General features: G+C 44.2%; 1 protein-coding gene across 2 annotated transcripts in view; it reads left to right on the forward strand.

Annotated features, from left to right (window-relative positions):
- Positions 1-20,613, forward strand: part of WTIP (WT1 interacting protein) — an 85,626-nt gene that overhangs the window by 19,520 nt on the left and 45,493 nt on the right. Inside the window, exon 2 of one of the 2 annotated variants that reach the window (XM_076349127.1) lies at positions 14,517-14,618. The exons of the other annotated variant lie outside the window; for it this stretch is intronic. Within the exon in view, the coding sequence (XP_076205242.1) occupies positions 14,517-14,618 (102 nt within the window). The remainder of the gene's footprint in view (positions 1-14,516; positions 14,619-20,613) is intronic. 2 annotated transcript variants of the gene reach the window in all.

A 20,613-nucleotide genomic window follows, 5' to 3' on the forward strand; every position in this document is an offset into this window, starting at 1 on the left:
GTAGGGGAGTGATCGTGCCCCTGTACTCGGCCCTGGTGAGGCCGCACCTCGAATACTGTGTTCAGTTTTGGGCCACTCACTACAAGAAGGACGTTGAGGTGCTGGAGCGTGTCCAGAGAAGGGCAACGAGGCTGGTGAAGGGTCTGGAGAACAAGTCTTATGAGGAGCGGCTGAGGGAACTGGGGTTGTTTAGCCTGGAGAAAAGGAGGCTCAGGGGAGACCTCATCGCTCTCTACAACTACTTGAAAGGAGGTTGTAGCGATGTGGGTGTGGGTCTCTTCTCCCAAGTAACAAGCGATAGGATGAGAGGAAATGGCCTCAAGTTGCGCCAGGGGAAGTTTAGATTGGACGTGAGGAAAAATTTCTTTACTGAAAGAGTGGTTAAACATTGGACCAGGCTGCCCAGGGAAGTGGTGGAGTCCCCATCCCTGGAGGTATTTAAAAGATGAGTAGATGAGGCACTTAGGGACATGGTTTAGTGGGCATGGTGGTGTTGGGTTGACGGTTGGACTCGATGATCTTAGAGGTCTTTTCCAACCTCAATGATTCTATGATTCTATGTATGAGCAAAAGGAAGACTAGGGAAAACGTGGAGCAGGGGTACTGGGGTGGCCTTCTATGATGAAAAGCTTGGTGAATAGGGAGAGAGCAGTGGATGTTGTCAATCTCAGCTTTAGCAAAGCTTTTGATACTGTCGCCTATAACATCCTTCTAGACAAACTGGTGAAGTACAGACTAGATAAGTGGACTGTGAGATGGACTGAAAACTGGTTGAGCTGCTGGGCTCAAAGAGTTGTGACCAGAAGGACGAGGTTGAGTTGGAGGCCAGTCAGTAGTGGTGCACCTCAGAAGTCAATACTGGGGTCAGTACTGTTTAACATTTTCATTAATGACCTGGATGATGGGACAGAGTACACCCCCTAGCAAGTTTGCAGATCGTACTACACTGGGAGGAGTTGTTGATAGACTAGGTGTATGTGTTGTCATTCAGCAGGACTTTGACAGGCTGGAGAAATAGGCTCACAGGAACCTCATGAAGTTCAACAAAGGGAAACATGAAGTCCTGCACCTGGGGAGCAACAACCTTGTAACAACGGTATGAGCTGGGGACCCAGTGGCTGGAAAGCAGGTCTGCAGAAAGGCCCTCTGGGGTCCTACTGAACATAAGCCAGTAGTGTGCCCTTGTGGCAAAGAAAGCCAACAGCATCTTGAGCTGGCATTCAGACCTGACCATCTGGGATCATGGGAATACCGAAGCTGAATGCATGCCCTGGACATCCGCCTGGGAGCTGGGTGCCCCCATGCTCTGTCCATGCACCGCATATCCCCAGTATCTGGGCAGTTTGCCCACAAGGGCTGTGTCTAAACAGGGGACCACAGGGTCTGGAGGGTTTGGAGTGGCTTGTGTCAGCTTCTGGTGTGGGTAAGTCTTGGGTGGGAGAGGCACCAGCTGCCACCCAGTGTCCAGGCAGAAGGTCCCACTACTGTGATGTGAGCCCACAGGGCAGCTCAGGTCTCATCTGGTCTTCTCAGTAGCAGCCCCTCTGGTGCCTGCTTCTCATGTGGACCTTCTGAAATTTAAAAGGCCACAAAACACCTACCACATAGATCACAATCGGATGTGAATTATCTTTTATTGCTTTTGTCGTTATCCTAATCTGAACCACTGCTTTAATAGTAGAGAAAATATTTACCACTGATGTTGTACCGGGCTCTGTAACAATGAACAGACAGCGCAATTGAGGTGGAAAGGGTTACCTCTCTTTATTGCTCCTCTGTGTTTTGCTGAGTATTTTAATTAAAACCAGATAGAGGAAAATTTTTCACACTGTTTCCAGTTTTTAGTGATTTCACCTGCTGTTAAAAATTGCATCAAGACGTAACACTGAAGGGATGATGTAAAGAGGAATGAATGCTCCTTTTAGCTGCTATGAATAGAGGCTTCTCATATCAGTTAAGTGTTGACTTTATAATTACGAGATGATTACATGTTTCTGTTATTTTTTTAGCTGGTCGTCCAAGATGTAAATTAACTAACATTTCACCACTTCGTGTAACCTTTCAAAATGGAAAAGGGAGGTTTGGCTGATAAATTGCATAAGATCAAATTATTTGGAGATGTTTACTGTAACTAACAAAGTGGAAAATTACCTTCCTAACCCTTTGGTCTTTTCTGTCTGCTCACTCTTCCCCTGGTTTTGCAGCTCTTGAGTTTTCTTTTTGCTGCCTCTAGAAAGATTTTTAATTAATAATTGTCCTGGAGGTGTTTGCTCCACAACTGTGCTTTAGTTGTATTTTTGTAAGTGTTGCTAAAAATTTAGCCACAACTCCTTTGCTGTCTGATGACTGTGGGTGGTGGAGCTGTTGAGTTACTCACTAAATGAGTGATGTTTGGATGGTGGGATGCTTGAGGGGGTGGTGGGATGTCAGGACTGGGAGAGAAGAGCATCTCGCCTCTTGTTCGCCTCTTTGACTTGAGTCTGGCATCCGGCTCCACAAGAAACAGAGTCCATCTTCCAAAATTCAGCTTAAAAAGAGAATGCCTTGCCATCTTGGCATGGAGACAGTGAGCAGTGTGGGTGTGGAGAAGGCACCCAGTGCTAGTTCTGGGAATCGGCCTGCTGTGATGTGCAGTTGGGTCCCACAGCGCTGAGGGCTGGTTGGCAGCTGCTGGTGTCTGTTTTGTGAAGACAAGACTTGTTAGGCACTGAGGTGCCGGTGCCAGCGCTACACACAGTGATCGTTTCGAAAGATAAATCCTTTCTCCCCTCAAGCAAATAGCCTTTGACGTTAGCCATTGAGGCCAAAGTATATTTCACTGTTTGCATCTCGGTGCCAAGTGCTGTGGCAGGACACGTGTTCTTTAATAGGAACAGCTTAGCACTTCAGCTAAGTGGTTGCAGGTTTCTCCGTAGAGGTTATGGGCCAAGGGTTTGGCTGCAGGTGCAGTGGGCAGGTTGCGAAAAAAGCAGATGATGCCAAAACCCCATTATAGTTGGGGTTTGCCTTTTTTGCTAGGCCCTTTTTGAGATAATTCACTGATCAGCATCTTGTATGTTTTTTCCTCTGTGCCCAGCTTTTGCAGAGGAGCCTGGCACTTCTACCATTGGTCTGTCTGTGAGAATATAAAAGGTGGGTAGTAAAAAACCAAATGTGTTTCTAGGCATGCAATCTGCTAGCTCTAGATGATGGTTTATCACTAGCTGGGAAACAGTGTATAACTGAGTGCATAAGCAGAGTCTACTACACGTACTTCTTAGTTGAGTGCTATGACCATGTCCGTTTCCCACTGTTTTCATCTGAGAAAACTAGCTCTACTTTTTTTTTTTTCTCTAATTTTCTGGCCTTTTATACCCACTTAGTTCCTATTTTCTGTCAAGATGAGTGAGACAGTTGGGGACAAAGCAGGGGAGAGGGATGGTCCTGAGTGATATTTGTGCATTTCTGGATCATTCATTGATACTAATTGGATGTGGATCAAGCACGTGTTCACATTTCTGTCGAATTAGCCAGACAGACCACGTACCCCGGAGTTCACGCCAACTGCTGGAGAGCAGACTGTTACCTGATCCAGAACTGACAATATCTGATCCAACAAAAAGTTAAAGCAGTCCAGACAGATGATACCTGACCTAGCAGAAATCCTGCCAATATGAAGTTAACCATCAGTACTTTACACTGTGTGGCATCTTTTTATACGATAGTAAGAGCTGTAAAGCTGGATTTATTCAGTCATTGGAACATGGCCTCATCTACTTCAGTGGAAGGGTTGCTATTGAGCGAAGTGAGATCTGCCCACTCCTACGGGTCTGAGCGGTGCTGGCTGGCTGCAGCTGCCTTGGAGAGCAAGTCACTGAAGGTGAAAATGGAGCTCAGGTCTTTTCATGGTTATGCGAAGCTCAGTTATCCTCTTGTAAGAATCATTGCAGACAGGAATCTGACTAAAGCCTGGAACAGCCACCACTTGTCTGCCTTAGGTCTGCAGTGGAGAGTGGCTGAACGCATGGGACTGCCCAGGTCTGTAGAAGCCTCATTTTGCTGTGGAAGTTGGCAGCGTGTGATTTTCTGATTTTTACTTCCCCCCGCCCCCCCCAGTTGGATCCATAGGAAGGAAATGAGCCTACATATATAGCATGTAGTGTTACTGTTTCCTGGAGGTGGAGGAGGCAAAATTAGAATATCCTGTTTACATGTTGTTAGTGCTGTATTTGACCAGCTGTCCCAAGGGTTGTCAGCTTGCTAGTACATCAGGACAGGCTTTTCTTATGGTCTTGAGTGTTCCTGTCTGACTGGAGTAGAGGAGTGTGGCTGTTTGTACTAGCACGGAGCACCTCCCTGGACTGGACCTTAGAGCTGCAGAGGAGACACTGTAGCCAAGGCAGGGAAAGTGAGGCTTGCCAGGATAGGTACTTTAGAACTAAAATCTTTCATGAGCTGAAGGTGGGAGAAACCTATGGCAAGTAACTTCTTGGAATTGTTGTTCCTGCAGGATGTCCTTACAGGAAGGTATATCCCTCTTCCCCATGTTCGCAAAACATCCTTGGGTCACTTGACTTGCAGTGATTGAAATAAAACTGGTTCAGAGGGTTGAGGTGACAGAGGTTTTTAAGTAATTTCCAGCTTTCCTTAAGCAAATAGTTCAGTCTTTTTTTAAATAGCTTGGTATAATACCTACCTATATGCATGCTTTTGTTTAAGCAAACCTATTTATACTTCTGGAAATGATAACAAACCTTCACGTGGCAGATGAGAACTAGCAAGCCAGTGTCGGTGGCACCTTGGCAGTGTGGGTGGTGGAAATGCAGGGCTGCTGTGGACGTGTAGTGCTTGGGTACTGCTTGTGGAAGGAGCTGCTGAATTTATAACCAAATGTGGTTATGTAATGCCATGCCTTTTCCAGACTGTCATGCTCGTTCTGGAAAGAGACCGTTATCTAAGAAAATAGAAAAGTGCACCTGGAAACTTTTAGACTAGTCTCCTTGTTTAATCATGAACCCATTTTAAATACGTCAAGGAAGGCAGCTGTAATATATGACCTTTTTCTGCCATATATTAGAGTGATGACTCATGTGCAATGTCAGGAGAATGTAATGAAAAGTCTCTCCAACTTCATGTCTGTGCAGCTGATGTTTTCAGGTCTGATGTGCTGTGGAATTCAGGGTATTTGGGCTGTATTGTTGGTGATTTCAGTATCACTGTTGTTACCTGGTTGCGCAGATTTTTCTAAGCTGAAGCATTTAAATGGGTTCTGTCTTTTCCGTGTCATCTCAGGTTTAACTGTCTTTTCTCTGAAGACCACACAGGTGTCAGTGGCTCCCATTTCATATAGAAAAGAGCCAAGACAGAGCAACTAAATGGTTTGCTAAAGACAACTAAGAAAGTCAAAACTGGAAAACAGGGCTGGTACAGTAGAGTTGCTGGCTGGTTCTGTACTGTGATCGCTGTCACTTCTATAGGAAAATCTGCAATGTATAGATAGATACAGTATTATTAATGTGTGGTATCAGTAAGCACAAAGGAAAGGTGATGAAAACATGAGCTTTAAATACTTCATTTATTGTTTATTTACGGTAGTAAAACTGTCTTGATGTCTGTAAACCTGCTACTGGAAACAGCTTAAATAAAACTTAGCAGGTCCACATTCTGACCTGCATTATGCCAGAGTAAATCTAAAGTAATGGCATGGACAAGCATGTCATCCCAGAGCTCAGATGATCTCCAGTTGGTGCAACCAGCTAAACAAACTTTTAGAAATTAAAGCACTGGTAGAAATTGCAGTATCCATGTTAATTTTTTTTTTTTGAGAAATCTCTTCTATCACCATCTGTGAACTGCCACTTCTTCTGTTACCTGTTATATTGGGGTATGCAGTGCAAAAGGTCTGCCCTTTTCCTAAATCAGTGTGAATACACAGCTGGGCTGAATGTCCCTGGTGCTCTACACCAGCTTCCCAACAAGAAATTTGTGCAGGAGCACTGGGGAGCTTTGGATGTTGGTATTAGATCTTTCTGGACTGAAACTAGGACCTGCAGGAGCATCACTCGCTTTTGCTGTCTGTGTGACCTGTGTGTGTGTCTCTGGGCTTGCCTGGTGACTCTGCATGTGTGGTGGCGTGTCCTCCCCTGCCAGCAGTTGTACAAGCTCAAGATTTTGCTGACCCTAGCCTGTCTTCACCTGATTGCTACTACTGCTGTGCTAGAAACTTTACACTCCTCAAATAGACTAAATTATATGTGTGATCGCACTCGTTATGTTCCAGGCAAAATAAGCCTGGTTGGAGCTGAAAGGCCTTGTTGACCTGGTCCCTTTGGGCTGTAAGAGGATGCATGTCCACAGCAAGACATTTCAGATGTTCAGCAGTGGAGGGGCGGTAGGATGGGGAAGGGGCTTTACAGACACGCTTTTCCCTCCCAAGTCATTCATTCCCAGTGGTGCTCTCCTTTACTCCCCCAGCTGTACATGCCTCCTTGCTTTGCTAATCCCAGTAATCACAAGCTACTTTTAGAAGCAGGATTTTCTTCTCTGTCTTTTTTTTGGTCAATAATTTAGTTGCTAAAGTTATTTGCAAGTCCCCTTGTGCTGTGCTTGTCAACTTGAGCATGAAGCTTGAGCAGTCAGCTGAGCTCTGAATCACAGACAAAGCAACCCAAAGTGGCACAGACGATAGAGCAGCCACGAGAACTACTCGGTCTTCCAGTTCATTGCCTCAGTAGCAAAAGATCTTTCTATAAATGCCAAGTGAGAAGTATAAATCATCCTGGAACTGCCATGCACTAAATTAAGAAGCACAGAAATGAATGAATATTTGTAAACCAAGTGTCAGTGTAACTAAAACACTGTGCAGAACAATGGGCCTGTGATATGCCTTGTGCCATCAGGAGGCTCCGTGGCAGAGTCGGAGATCCACACAAAGGGAAGTTATGCAGAGGCATGCTGGCTGCGGCTGAGGCAGGATGAACTCTGTGCAGATAGTGTCAGTAATTTCATGGTTCAGAGCAGTAATTTCACATACTGTATGAAGCAATAAGCATTTGCTGTGCTAGCTTCAGGCTTTCACTTGCGACTGGGTGGATCTACTTTAACAGTAACAAATGCCTTCCAGTTTCCAGCAGCTGCTAATCAGAGCTGATACCGGCTCCCCTGACATATCCCACTCCGCAGTGCTGACCTGGAGCTGCTGTGGTTTAATTCACCAGCACAGACATGCCCTGGGCTCATAGCTGCTAAAATACAAAGTCAGGGAGGGTGGTGTTTGAGAGTTGTTTCTACAGCCTTCTATATTCCCAAAGCCTTCTATATTCCCAAACTCTTGCCCATCACCTCACCCTACATTAGAAACTCTGGAAAGTTACTGACAAAACAGAACAGCCCATGTATTTACCAAAGCAAGTAGGAATATGCTGAGGCCGAGCCCTGCTGACCTGCTGTGACAGCACTGATCCCTCAGGCAGGTAAAGCTTAGCTCCTGTGTCCTCATCAGCACTGTCGTTCCTGGAACTGGTCCCAGCGTCTCCCTTCGTGGCTATGACCTCTCCCAGCAGCTTTGCCCTACATGAGCCGCGGCCTTGTTAAGCAATAGGCAGAGTGGAGGTAATGAAAGTTATTCCAGGAGCTGGAGTTAGAACCTAGAGCTTGCTTCTACAAAACTTCCAGTGAATGTGAACTTCACTGTGTTTGTAACCAAACATAAAGTAATCTCAAACTTTGATTTTTCTGAATAAGTTCTACACATGCATCCCTCCTGTTCCAAGCCTGTATATTAATTGAGTAAAGCCTCCTGTAGGAGGCAGGTGCTGAAGTGATGGAGATCTTTTTAAGTCAGCAGATATATATCTCAAGGGCTTAAGTAGTTTGTTGGTGGGGTTTTTACCTTCTTTCCTTGAGGAGGAAAGCAAGGTCGGGGCAATCTCAATCAGGTTTAACAATGACAGCAAAAAGTTTCCTGGTCCACAGCCTGCTTCTTGTCTTGCTTTGCTTCAGCTGTGGTGTGTTAGGTGTTGCGGCCCATGTTCCTCCAGTTTAACCTACTCCACCCTCCAGCACGGTTGCCGCGGGGAGCCCATGGGTACTTGCAAGCCAGAGTTGTGTTACTGGATGGGGTCAAGTCCCTCCCGGCCGTGGAGTGTTGCAGTGCCATGTGTGGATGGGCTGTGGCTTGGGAGGGGAGCTTAAAATGTTTACCTGAGCATTTCCCACTTTTCTTAGTCTGTTATTTTCAACCTTGATTCAAGTTGTGGTGTCTTCTGATCTTCCCCTGGGGGAGAGGGCGGTGCTGCTAGCTTAACCAGACAGCCCCTCCATCCTTCCTATGACAAGACAACTTAGGCCAGGTCTTCATGCAGTTGTTACACTGCTGCTGAGCGTGTCCAGGATATATTTATTTATTTATAACTTGTACATACCAAATTTTATTTTATGTTGGGTATTCAAGCCTTGGTACATTTGCCAGGCATCTGCCAGGTGACAAATTAAAGCTCTCCAGCGAGAGCTACCCATGGTGGCGAGGGCTGGGAGGGTTTCCCAGGCTGTCTCCCTTGCTCCTGCCTGGCTGCTGGGAAGAGGCTCTGCCCCTGCGCCCTGTGTAGATGCCTTGTTTCTTCTGTCTCTGATTGGGAGATGATGTGTGCGTCAGAAGATCCCTCCTCCTGTGGTTGTTGGAAGGAAGGGAGCATTTTTCTTGCCTGAAGTCACCTCTCAGCATCCGAGCTGCCGCAGTCTAGGACGTCTGCACAGTAGCTGCTGTCAGCTCGGGCAGGTACTGCTGCAGCGGTGCCACAGCTGCCCAGGCTCAGGGCAGCTCTGATGCTTCACTACTTACCCAGATTCTTAGCAGAATATTTTTTTAAAGGTAGTAGCAACACCCTGTGTAAAACCTGCCTGGGTGTGAGATCACTGGCTGCAGGCACTGCAGCCCATGTGGGAACACCTCCTGTGGCCAGCGATACCTGCAGGCATCTGGTGCAGCCCTTCCACAGTCCTCTCGCTCTTGCAGCTGGCCCCTATTGCTGCAATTTGATTTCTTGAGCTGAATTAAGGCTTCCCTCCTTCTTTGCTCTTCCTGCTTCATGGCTGTAGGTTTTCATTTCCCTGCCCCTGTACCTTGGCTAGGCCACAGGTGTGAAAAAGCTTGTTGGGGACTTATGTAGAGATGGTCTTTTCCTGACTGAGAGAAGAAAAGGGGATTTTGCAGTAGCCCAGCGTGATGTTCACCCGCCCTTTTCCCAGCACTGCAGCATGAACAGAACTGCAGAGGCAGGGAGGGAGTCATCTGTGCCATGTGTTAGTTGTTAATTTTAGCTTTACCATAACTCTTGACGACAGGGCTTGGTTGTTTCCTACTGTAGGCAGCATGTAGCAGTTATCCTGGAGATACGGTGTGGCTGTAAGACAGTAAAGCTGCAGCTCATCCCTGAGCTATGGCGTGCTGTCAAGGAGTGCGATAGCCAGATTCTCCCTCTGACTCACAGCTGCTGCGTACTGAAGTTGAGAGGCCATATGGTTCCATTTTTCTTGCATTTGTGCTAAACCCTTGACTTCAGGTTAAGTGAGGATGGCATTAGGCACAGGCTGAGTTCCACACGTGTCTGAGGACAAAGCTTGTCCAAAAGGTGGTTATATATCTGCTGTTATATGTACTCTGTTTAACCTTTGCCTATTGCCTTTTTCCCAATTCTGGGTACCTGGTGAAGTCTGTATGACGTACTAGCCTGTACTGGCATGGTCAAAAGAACATCCAAGGATTTGATGTATAGGTCCCAAACGGAACTTCTAATGTGTAGGCTACTACAGGGAACTCTTAACAAGTACGTTATAGCAGGCTGAACAAAAATCGTATAGCTTTAGTATCTTCTCTAGGTTGTTGCTGATAACCTTTGCTTGTTATAATGCATTGCATACGATTTCTTGAGCCTGGAGCAAAACAACTGACTACATCAGAAAATACCTGTCTTATTTTCTCCTGATGCTGATATTAGCATTTTGCTAATGCATGAGTAACTCAGCTTCGTGCTTCTGATGGTTGTGTTGCCCTGCAGTGCTGGAGGCTTGCCTGGTTGGGTCCAGAGACGTCCTTCTGACTGACATGGTCAAGCTCAGTGAAGTGGACTGGTTAAAGGTGTGGGGAGCACTGGCCATGTGCTGTAGCTAACTCCAGCAGGAGTCTGGAGTCTCTGGGAGCTCCTTCTCTTTCTAGTGTAATTTTTGTTGGTGGTCATTTGCTGTGGTCCACAGAGTGTGTTTGTTCAGTCTCTACTCTCATGTTTGGTTAAACACTATGTCGGGATGCAAACATCTCTTCACTGCAGTGAAGGAATGCTGTGATGCTGTGCTCCTGCTCAGCCAACCTTTATGCAAACTTTGGGTATATGCAACATCTTATAACATCTTTTTCTAGCTAAAGAGAGACACCAGATCTGTAGGAGAGGTGATGACCTGGGTGGAAATGTAACAGTAGATGTGTTAAAGAACTGGAGGCACAGTTGGCTGCTTAGAATAGAGGTGTCGGGAGGGGCAAGGAATCGTATAAAGGCTGAAGCAGTTGATCTGAAGTCATGTCAAGTGAAGTGTCAGGAACGAGACATGCTTGCTCTGTAACAGAACATTCTTCATAGGCGGTTTAACAAGCTTTGGAATTAAATATGGGGGGGGGGGGAAAGGTGATGTAGCTGTTATGTCAAGGCTTTCACAAGCTTGCAGTGTGCAGTCTGGGCTGTGACTGGTGGAAAACCAGACCTGAATGGCCATGTAATCAGTGCTCTTCCTAGGCAGTTATGAGCTCACACTATACTCACACCACAGCTGCACAGATATTTTCCAAAGTATGCTTTCAGAATTATACGTGTGCTTTTTTAATATGCTAATTGTCTCTGTGGTCATTCATTCCTGGAGTTGATGACTAGTCTGTTAGAGAAAACGAGTTAACAAACTGACAGCTGCTTTTAACGAATCACTTGCTGGAGAGGCTGTTGTAGTTTAACCTCAGTCGGCAACTGAGTACCACACAGCTGCTCACTCACTACCCCCCCCCCCCCAGTGGGATGGGGGAGAGAATTGGAAGAGTAAAAGTGAGAAAACTCACGGGTTGAGATAAAAACAGTTTAATAATTGAAATGGAATAAAATAATAATAATAAGAATACACAAAGCAAGTGATGCGCAGTGCAGTTGCTCACCACCTGCCGACCGATGCCCAGCCAGTCCCTGAGCAGTGGCCCCCCCCGGCCAGCTTTCCCCAGTTTATGTACTGAGCATGACGTCCCATGGTATGGAATGTCCCTTTGGCCAGTTGGGGTCAGCTGTCCTGGCTGTGCCCCCTCCCAGCTCCTTGTGCACCTCCAGCCTTCTCAGTCTGTAGAGCATGGGAAGCTGAAAAGTCCTTGACTAGTGTAAGCACTGCTTAGCAACACCTAAAACATCGGTGTGTTATCAACATTGTTCTCATACTAAATCCAAAGCACAGCACTGTACCAGCTACTAGGAAAGAAATTAACTCTATTCCTGCTGAAACCAGGACAGAGGCCAATGTAAGTTTAACATCCACAATAAATCCTTCTTTTGCTTCTGATGGTTCAGTGGAGCAATGGCAAAGAAGTGAGACAATAACTTCATTTATCAAACAGTTCATGGCTGTAGTAGATTTGTGCATGAGAGCTCACAGACAGAAATGCCAGAGAATTACAGACTGGATTTCTTCTCCTCTTTGAGTAATATTAAGTGTAAATGGGAAAAGGTAGGTCTCTGTAACCTCACAGTCAGACAGACTATCAATAGCTGCCAGTCCCAGGTACGTGGTTGGCATGGAAAGACGGGCAAGAAGGGTGCGGATCGCTGAGGAGCTCTGAAAGGGCTCTCTTCTGGCTCCACTGCCAAGAGTGAACTGAAACATCATACCAAGATCTGACGCTGAAGTAACACATTGCTCATTTCTTCTGTGAGCCCCACGTTCTCTGCTGCATGTACAACCCCTCCTGCCCCAGGGCTGGGAGGGACCAGGGTTATTGCAGAGCTCATGTTACGTGATGAGAGAGAGAGCAGGCTTGTGGATGCTGTGCTGCTGCTGGGAGCAATTCCTGCAGCTGCTGGCTGATGGGATGCTTTTTCCGATCACAGTGTCCACAGTAATCAATAACCATCTTTCATCAGCAGTTAACCATTAACTCATGGCAAATAGCAGACCTTTGTCATAACCTTTGGTTACAAATAAATAAATAGACGTAACAGCCTTGGATAAAGCAACAAATATTCTGAAATTCCCATTTCCTATACCAGAGCTGAGCTAGCCTAAGGACCAGCATTTTCTTAATACTTCATTTGCAATGAACTGATGGACCTAGCTGGCAGCTAGTTCGTATCATGGGTTTAGCTTGGGGCATTGGTATCTGATAATGTTATAGTTCCTGCTTCACTGGAACACTGAAATCATGTTTAGGATTAAAATATATATATATATAATTAATAGATCTATTGTTTTTTAAAATTGTTTCATTTGGCAAATGTGCTCATGGTCCAAAATGGCAACATTGTGCCAGGATGTTGAGCTAGTTGAATGAAAGGCTAATCTCTCTTCATGATTTGAAATGAGGGAGTTAAAGGTATAAACACTAAGAAACCCATGATTTATGAAAGGTCTTTCCATTTCAGTATTTGAATATTAGTAGCATAGAAAGATTTTTTTTTTTCCTTCAAATATGATTTTTTTTAACTTGACAGAATCCCATTTAAACCGATCATACTACACAGCCCTTATAGGTGGCTGTGTTAATGCTGCACTGATCTGAAACAGTTTGGTTTCAGAAATGGGGTTTAAAATGTGTCTTGAATAGCTTAGGGAGGTGGGGGGCAGAGGTATTCATGTGCATTGTGTTGTCTACGACTGTTTCCTCGTTGGGAGCCCGGGTGAAGTCTCAGCTGTATTACTTGGGTATGGCTCTCCTGCCAGGTTTACTCATCTCCATACAGCTACCTGCCAGGGACAGACGGCATTTCTGTCTCTGTGGCACGGCAGCTTAGGCCAGTTCATATACTGGGAGTGAATAAAAGCAAAACCCATGGAAACTGAACTGAGACACCAGGTGCTTTGTTAGCTTAACTTTGTGGCCCCCCCCACCCTGCATTTGTATTTTCTGTGTGTTTGTGTGTATAAAATGTTCACAGCACAGCAGAGGAGAATTCTGGATGATTAAAGCCCAATTTTGTAGTTCTTGAGTTCTTAGACTCTTAAGTATATTAGCAGTTTTGTTGATGCTAATGATTAATGCTAAGCTTGTGCGTGCATTTGTAAAATAGGGCCTCAAACAGCACATGGAGCACAGCAGCTTCATTATAGAGTTGTATGAGGCAAAAATCTCAATTTTTATTTTCTACTGTAGTGTTTTAAAAATCACACAGCCTTGTCTTGAGATGTACTGTCCTGCTACAATCGAATGGAGACCAACGGACATCTCAGAAAAACTTAAAATCAATGGTCCTGAGTGTATGACAGAAGGGCATGGATTCTCCAGCATTTTGTTTCCTCTTCATGGGGATACAGAAGCAAAGTGATTCTTGAATTATCTCCTTGCCCTGGTTTGAATATAGGGAGGTTATGCATAGATAGAAATAAATGCATAGGCAAAAGACTCTTAAAGGTATAACTATGAGGAAAAAGCTTTTTAAAAACAAACAAACAAAAAACCACCCCAAAAAAACCCTCTTTGTAGAGCTTATTGAAATTGTGACCTTTCCTGTGAGTCTGCAACGTGTGGAGCTAACTGCTGACTTTGCTAGTGCTACATTGGCTCTTCGTACTTTGGTCTCATGCGGACTTCATGAGAGTCATCCCCGGCATCACCAAGAGCAAGCTCGGGCAGCGAAGGTGAATTTCTGACCCCACTGAAGCAAAACTGCCAGCCAGAATTTTTGCCCTTAGACCATAAGGAAGGTAGAAGCCTTACTCTTCTGTTTTGTAGGGTGCCAGGTTATGTTTATGAGGTTACATACTACTATTCATGGAAAGTTAAAATATTATTAAATGTGACTGACAGACCCATTTTCCTGGTACTGCATGGCTTCTACCGTGGACCAACACTGTTGATGTTGCATTGCTGGAGAGGGCAAAGAGAAGTCTTTTGGTTTTGGACTGAATTGTTGTTTTATTAGTGATTATTGAATGTAATGTGGTGGAGCACCTAGTTGTGAAGGTCTCACTAAATTATGTCTTGGGCAAACAGAGTTATTTTCAGGGAGTGCGCAGATTTTCTGTCCTCTCATTGCGCCTGTCTCCTTTGGATTTCTGTCTTTAGCCAGCCTGTCTCCATGCATTGAAACACCAGCAGAGGCCTCCCCCCTCCTTTTATTTTGGGTTAATTTCCATGCATTTGTTTCACTCAAGCTGCCTGCTGCTGTCTTGCATACTTGAATCTATTCAGGGTGAGGAGCTCATTGATTTAAGGGGTATCATGAGTGCTACGAATCAACGGCCCGGAGCTGGTTTTAGGAGCTGTGGAGGATTCTAACTTTCATTCTCTTTCTGCTTTGTAGGTATTTGTATAAAATGTGGAAAAGGTGTGTATGGAGCGAGCCAGGCTTGCCAAGCAATGGGTAACCTCTATCATACCAACTGCTTCACGTGCTGCTCTTGTGGTAAGTCAGATCTGCCATAGCCTTATTAAGTGGCTTCCTTTTGTAATACATACTCCTGTAGCAACCAGTGTACAAAGTGAGACCTCATCTTGCCTGTTTCCTGAGGCAAAATTACCATGCAAGACTCCAGCTTCAAAAGTTGTGTTTTATTTGCCATCTGTAAGTGTTCAATAGTGTTTTCTTAAGCAACAGCCCAGAAAAGTGGTATTTGGTAGTTTTGAGGGCTGCATTTACAAAATGGCTTCAACCTGGCTGTTATAAGCACTACATACTTTGTCACGTGTGTTTATGGAACTGTAATGTGCATTTATCATTTTTACAGAAAAACGATAAAACTTGTGCAGCAAAAACCATATTTTCCCTCACTTTCTATTTGCAAATGCAACTCTAGCCAAGCATGTATATTTGTCATTTCTGTATATACATAATGCTCAAAAATTGTTCTCTTATGTTTGAGTGTGGTAAGAACAAATAGAAACTGCATGTTGAAACACCTTAAGCTATTACAATATTTTATTTTTGTAGAGGAAAACTTACGGATAAATCACTGTCTCCACCTTGCTGTTCTCAGGACCTTTTTAGGTTTCTCTCTCAATCTGAACGCATCTGAAAGTGATGCATTCTGTATGTGATTTGGGGAAGTCATGGCTTTGCCAGGGGAAACAGGACTTGGAAAATTCAGGGCAGCACTTTCAGAAGTGTTTGCCTTAAGTCAAGCATCGTGAACTTAAGTTGGAAACTTCTTCAGTGTCTTGTCTAACTGCTGAGAGCTCACAAATTCCCACCGAGTTCAAGGGAAGTATGAGAGCTCAATTTTCAGGAGTCAGGTAATTTTTCTTGATATACCCACACATTTATTTACATTCCTAATATATGAAAATATTTGCCTGGATGTTGAAGATCTTGTTGTGATACATATACACAGCAAAAGATTTACTCTCAGCAGAATATGCCGAGCGTAAATTGTTTATAAAAAGGATTAATTAAGGATTAGAAAAAGAGTAAAAGATTATTGGCACAGAACCAAATAAGTTGATAATGAAAAGACCATTGTAAAGTTCACTTGTGAAAGGAGAAGTGTTGTCTTTTCTCCTGAGATTTGTACAGATAAATACTGGTTTAAAGAAACCTACAACCTGAATGTAGAATTTGGTGACCTTTATAAATGACTCTGGACCATTACCAGGTTCTAGAATAAACTCATCTCAAACCTTCAGGGATAGCTCTCGACTTTGCTCAAGTCTGACAGTGAATGAGTAGCTATTTTGTTGGCTCCCAAAGTGAACAGCATCCTGTTTAGCAGAGGATTACAAAATATGATATTGGATAATATCTATCCACTCATCGCCAACATTAACCTAACCTAATTGCATGGGTGAATTCCAGCTTCCTCTCTGGGGCAGGCGTGTTTTTTGTATTTTTTTTTTTTAAGTAGTCAGGATGTGTGTCTGCTACCACAGGGGTCTGTACACAGGTCACTCTCTTCCTCAGAAGAATGTATAAGGGCCGAGGAACGTATTTTAACAGCAAAATACAAACCCAACGTAATTATTCAAAAGCACAACAGGCTTTTCTGACTGTCCTGGTGAGGTGTGTGTGGCCAGTGTACGTCTACCATAGGGCGACTTGAGACATGTCCATTGGGAGTGTAGTTTTGCCCCACCCTACAGTGCCAGTGGAATTTTGTGATTCACACAGCTTTCCATGAGTCATGCACATGCACGAGGAAATGGTGCTCCAGGTTGTCTTCTGAGCTTCTCGCTGTACTGCTCATGGGCTGGAGGGCCCAGCTATCTGCTAGGATGTTTCGCAAGAAGGGCTTGGATTTCCTTCTGTCTGCAACCTCTGATACAATGCCATTGAAAGGGGAATGTGTGGGGACTTCCTTATGCTAGGCACTGAAAAGGTGGATGTGCTGCTGATGTGGCAGTAGTGCTGAGTGCAGGTAAAAAACTTGATCAAAGCTTAGATTCAGCTATGTGCAACTGTGAGTCAAAAGCAGGCTCTCAACTCAGCTCCAAAATAGTGTCAAAATGAGCATAGCTGGAAAGGGGGTGTTACATTAACTCTTTGGTTTCCCACTTTATTTGGGGCTGTGCAGTTCTTGAGAAAACCAGAGTGATTCAGGACAATGCCAGTAGATCCAGACCTTGGGAATGAGGCATGCAGATCCCATCTGTGGGAATTGCATCCTGGAGTGTGCTGCTGAAAAGGCTTTACAGGACCTCTTGTACAAGCAACCAAACACAAACTTTTCACAGTACTGCAGTTTATGAACAGGGAATTCGTTTTACCTTCAATGTGACATTAGTGGGACCCAGGTAAGAATTGTGTGCTCTAGTTTTGGTGCCCACATTTAAAGAGATGAGGAAAAATTGGAGAGGGTCTGAAAGGAGTTACATAGATGCTTAAAGGCTGGAGGAAAGCTAATCGTGAGAGCCCAGTGTATTTTGGGTATCAGAAATCATGGGAGGGACATGTGGCTGGAGCTTGTAAATACTTTTACCAGAAAACAGCATTAGAAAGTGATCTCATACGTACTAGAGACAAACACAAGAGAGATCTTTTCTGGAGGCTGAAGTACGCAATTAAAATAGGAAATCAAAGACAGTTTTAATACAATGAGGAGGATTATCTGCTGGAATGAAATAGCAAGAGAAGTGGCAGATTCTCTATTCTTTGTTTTCAAATTAAGACCAAATGCCCCTTTGGAAAGTGTTTTAAGTTGAGCCAAGCTTTTAGATGCGGTACATAGGTAACTGGTGATCGTTAATGACCTTTGTTAGGCAAGAGGTCACAGCACACAGACTAATGCTCCTTCTGAGCCTTTGACAGGAGAGCGGAGAAGTATGTTAGTACTCTGCCTAAAACAGTTCCTATGCACTAGTTCCTATGTATACTTAGAAATCTGAGATAGAGTAAGAGCACAGGCTTGCCTTTCTTTTTTTCCTCTTTTTTCCCAAATAACAAGAATGATCCAAACTCTCCTCCAACAGTTATCAGTCTTACTTTCAGTATGATGAACCTAGAAGTAGAAGGCAGTAACTGAAGAAGAAACACTTTGTACCTGAAGACATCTGATTTAGATAAAGGCCCAATATTTAACCAGCTATAATTAAAAAATTAAAAAACAAATATTTCAAACCCTTGGGAAAAATTGTGGTTTGGAGACCACTCAGGCTGAAATGTGATAATGAGTGATGGAGCCTCCAAGGGCCTCGTTTCAGCACTCGGCAGTGAGTATTTTCAGCTCAGCAAAGACAAGTGCAGTTATGCAGAGAAGTGAGAAGAGACCCTCAGTAGGAAATTCTGGCCGAGTCAGAGTCCTTTCTTAGGCACTTCTTTTGAGCTCAACACTGGTTTTGGTGACAAGTGCTGTCTGTCAGGGTGCCCTGGTTGAAAAGGGCAGCACGTGGCAGAATGGGCCATTCTGTGCCTTCGAGGGAGCATACGGTGCTTGCCCCAGTGCTGCCCTTTTTGACTCCCACTGTCGTATATCACACCATTGCTGGAGGGTTTGTGTTGCTTGTAATTAAGAGCAAAATCTAAATACACTCACAGATGCAGGCACCTCTGTGAGGACTCCAGCCTTGCTAGTATAGAAGTGTGAGGACGCAAGGATGGATTCTCAGGGCTCTTCTGCAGTGACGGTGGTTAGCTCTTGAGAATGTGAACACAGAAAGATGAGGAAATATTTCAGAAATACAGTAAATAAACAGGAGGCTTCTGTCCCCTTTAGGCATTTTAGTAAAATGCGCAGATGGTAAATCTCTTTATTGTCTTCCTAGGTTCTGGCAACTTTGGGATAAAACTCAGTAATATATTGATTTGGAGTTGTACAGGGTCTCCGGAAAAAAAAAAAGGAAATCTTGTCAGTGAGCTGAAGTCAGAAGAAGAATGGAAAGGAAAACTAAATGACCTACCTAGCAGGCACATTTTATGTTTTAAAATACAGTGCTGCATTTCTGCCTCTTTAATGTGTTCAGTGGGCTTTGGATAGTTGAGCCTTGCTCCCATAACTGAGCAAGTTCAGCATCTCAGAACTTTGCTCTGTCAGTTAATTTTTTATGTCTCTCTGTAAACCCCTGTTGCCTTCTGCAAAAAGGCATGCTCCTCAAATAGCTTTTTTTCAGAGGTCAGATAATTCTCTTCAGATAATGTAAAAGCCAAAGCAATCTGGTTTCCTTGGGATCAAATAGTTCAATGTAGATCTTTATCCACAATCTCTTAGAGAAAATAACTGAAGCTTAAGATGGTTTTTAAATGTAGATTCAAATCCTCTCTCAGCCCTAACACCAGTGGAACCTCTTTTAGGCCTTGATTCAGCAAAACACTTAGACATGTGCTTAAATATGTTACATTACTCATATGTAAGCATGCTTTGCTGAATCTTAAATAATAGAGATAAATTCAGGCAACAACATACACTGTCCCTTCTGTTAAGTGTAAAATTTTAGTTTTGGCAGGAGTTAAGGTGCAGATTTTGTTTACGGGAAGACAAGAGCTGAAAAATGTCTGCCTGAAAAGCTCATCGTCTAATTCCTCTTGGTAGTATTTCAGAGCATGACAGGATTTCTTGAAGAATAATTGCAATAATGCCAGATCGCTTGTGTGCTCTTAAGTGCAGGTGATCAGTTGCAGGAATTAATAGGCTCTATTTGATACTCATTACAGAAGATAACTTATCAGGTGCCTCCAGTTTGCAGATCATAATGCCATCCACAGCATCGTTTCAGGCTGAAAATTTTAATCCAGTGGCAATGACTGTAGAAACTGCAGTAAGATAAATCTTTACAATGAGGAATATTGGATGCAGCCTGCCTTTTCCTTGTGTTAAGTCTCGGAGGCAACAGCTCCCTTCTGACTGAGGCCACTCAGTGCTACTGTATGTAGGTGTCTATTAATAGGAGGTTGCTCATGTCCCGGCTTGTAGGGAGAAATTCCTTGTGACACTGGAAATGGTCTTTTGCGTATTTGTTGCCCTGGGTTGAACCTTTGTTTGCTCTTGGTGGTAGTAAGGCACAGCACATCTTAAGGGAGCTGTGTCCCTTCAGTATATATTTATCAGCAGTTCGTGAGTTTCTAAAATACCCAAATTCCCAGTGGAAAGTTCATTTTCAATTCATATTTGTTCTGTCCCCACAGCATATTTGTAAGTTTGACATGAATCACTGCATCCAAATTGCACACTGCCAGTACTTGCTTTGTAGCCTTAAATGAAATTCTCTGACTGTGATTTTCATGTAGAATAAAACAAAATTCAGTGTCAAATCTATAAGCTCTACACTGTGTGTCCACCAGTGTTAGAGTTGGTGATCACAGTGGTACAAATATGTGTGTGTGTGTGTGTGTCAGTGGCTTTTAACTCTTAAGTGCCTCATGGCTGACTTTTAGGTGATTCAGTTGCAGGTTCAGTATCTGTTCATCTGACTGCCAGCGCTTTATGCAACTATTCTGAGCACCAAGCAAACACAGCAAGAACACTTACGGGAGAGGAGCTAATGAGTATTGCTGCGAGGGGTACATTGCTGTGCAATGAAAGTCTGCTGGGTAGCTAATGTCCTTGCACACTTTTCCCTACCGTTTTCTAACCACATACTGTTGGACCAGAGCAGACTGGAATTTTGGGATTTTTGGTTTGTAGTCCTGCCAGAGCCATTGGCTAATACCTGGTGCTCAGGGGAAGACAAGCCGGCGGGTGATTCAGTGCTGTGCATGTGGGAACATTCCTCCCCGACCCTTGTGGCCTGGAGCGTGAGAGCTGGATGCCCTCAACTTGCATAACTGCGATTGTTACTCATCCCCAGCTCAGACCCCATGTTCAGATTGAATTCATGGCCACCTGAATGTTTGGTGGTTTCCAAGCCATAACTGGAGCTGGCAGTAGGTCCTGATGCACTGCGTGTGGGGCAGTTACTTTGAGGTGTGATTCATGGGAAAAGCCAAGCACTTTGGAGAGGTGCGAGTTTGGTTAGGAAAAAGGACCAAAGGATTT

This window comes from Aptenodytes patagonicus, chromosome 11 (genome assembly GCF_965638725.1).
Source record: "Aptenodytes patagonicus chromosome 11, bAptPat1.pri.cur, whole genome shotgun sequence".
In the NCBI taxonomy this organism is placed as follows: domain Eukaryota; kingdom Metazoa; phylum Chordata; class Aves; order Sphenisciformes; family Spheniscidae; genus Aptenodytes; species Aptenodytes patagonicus.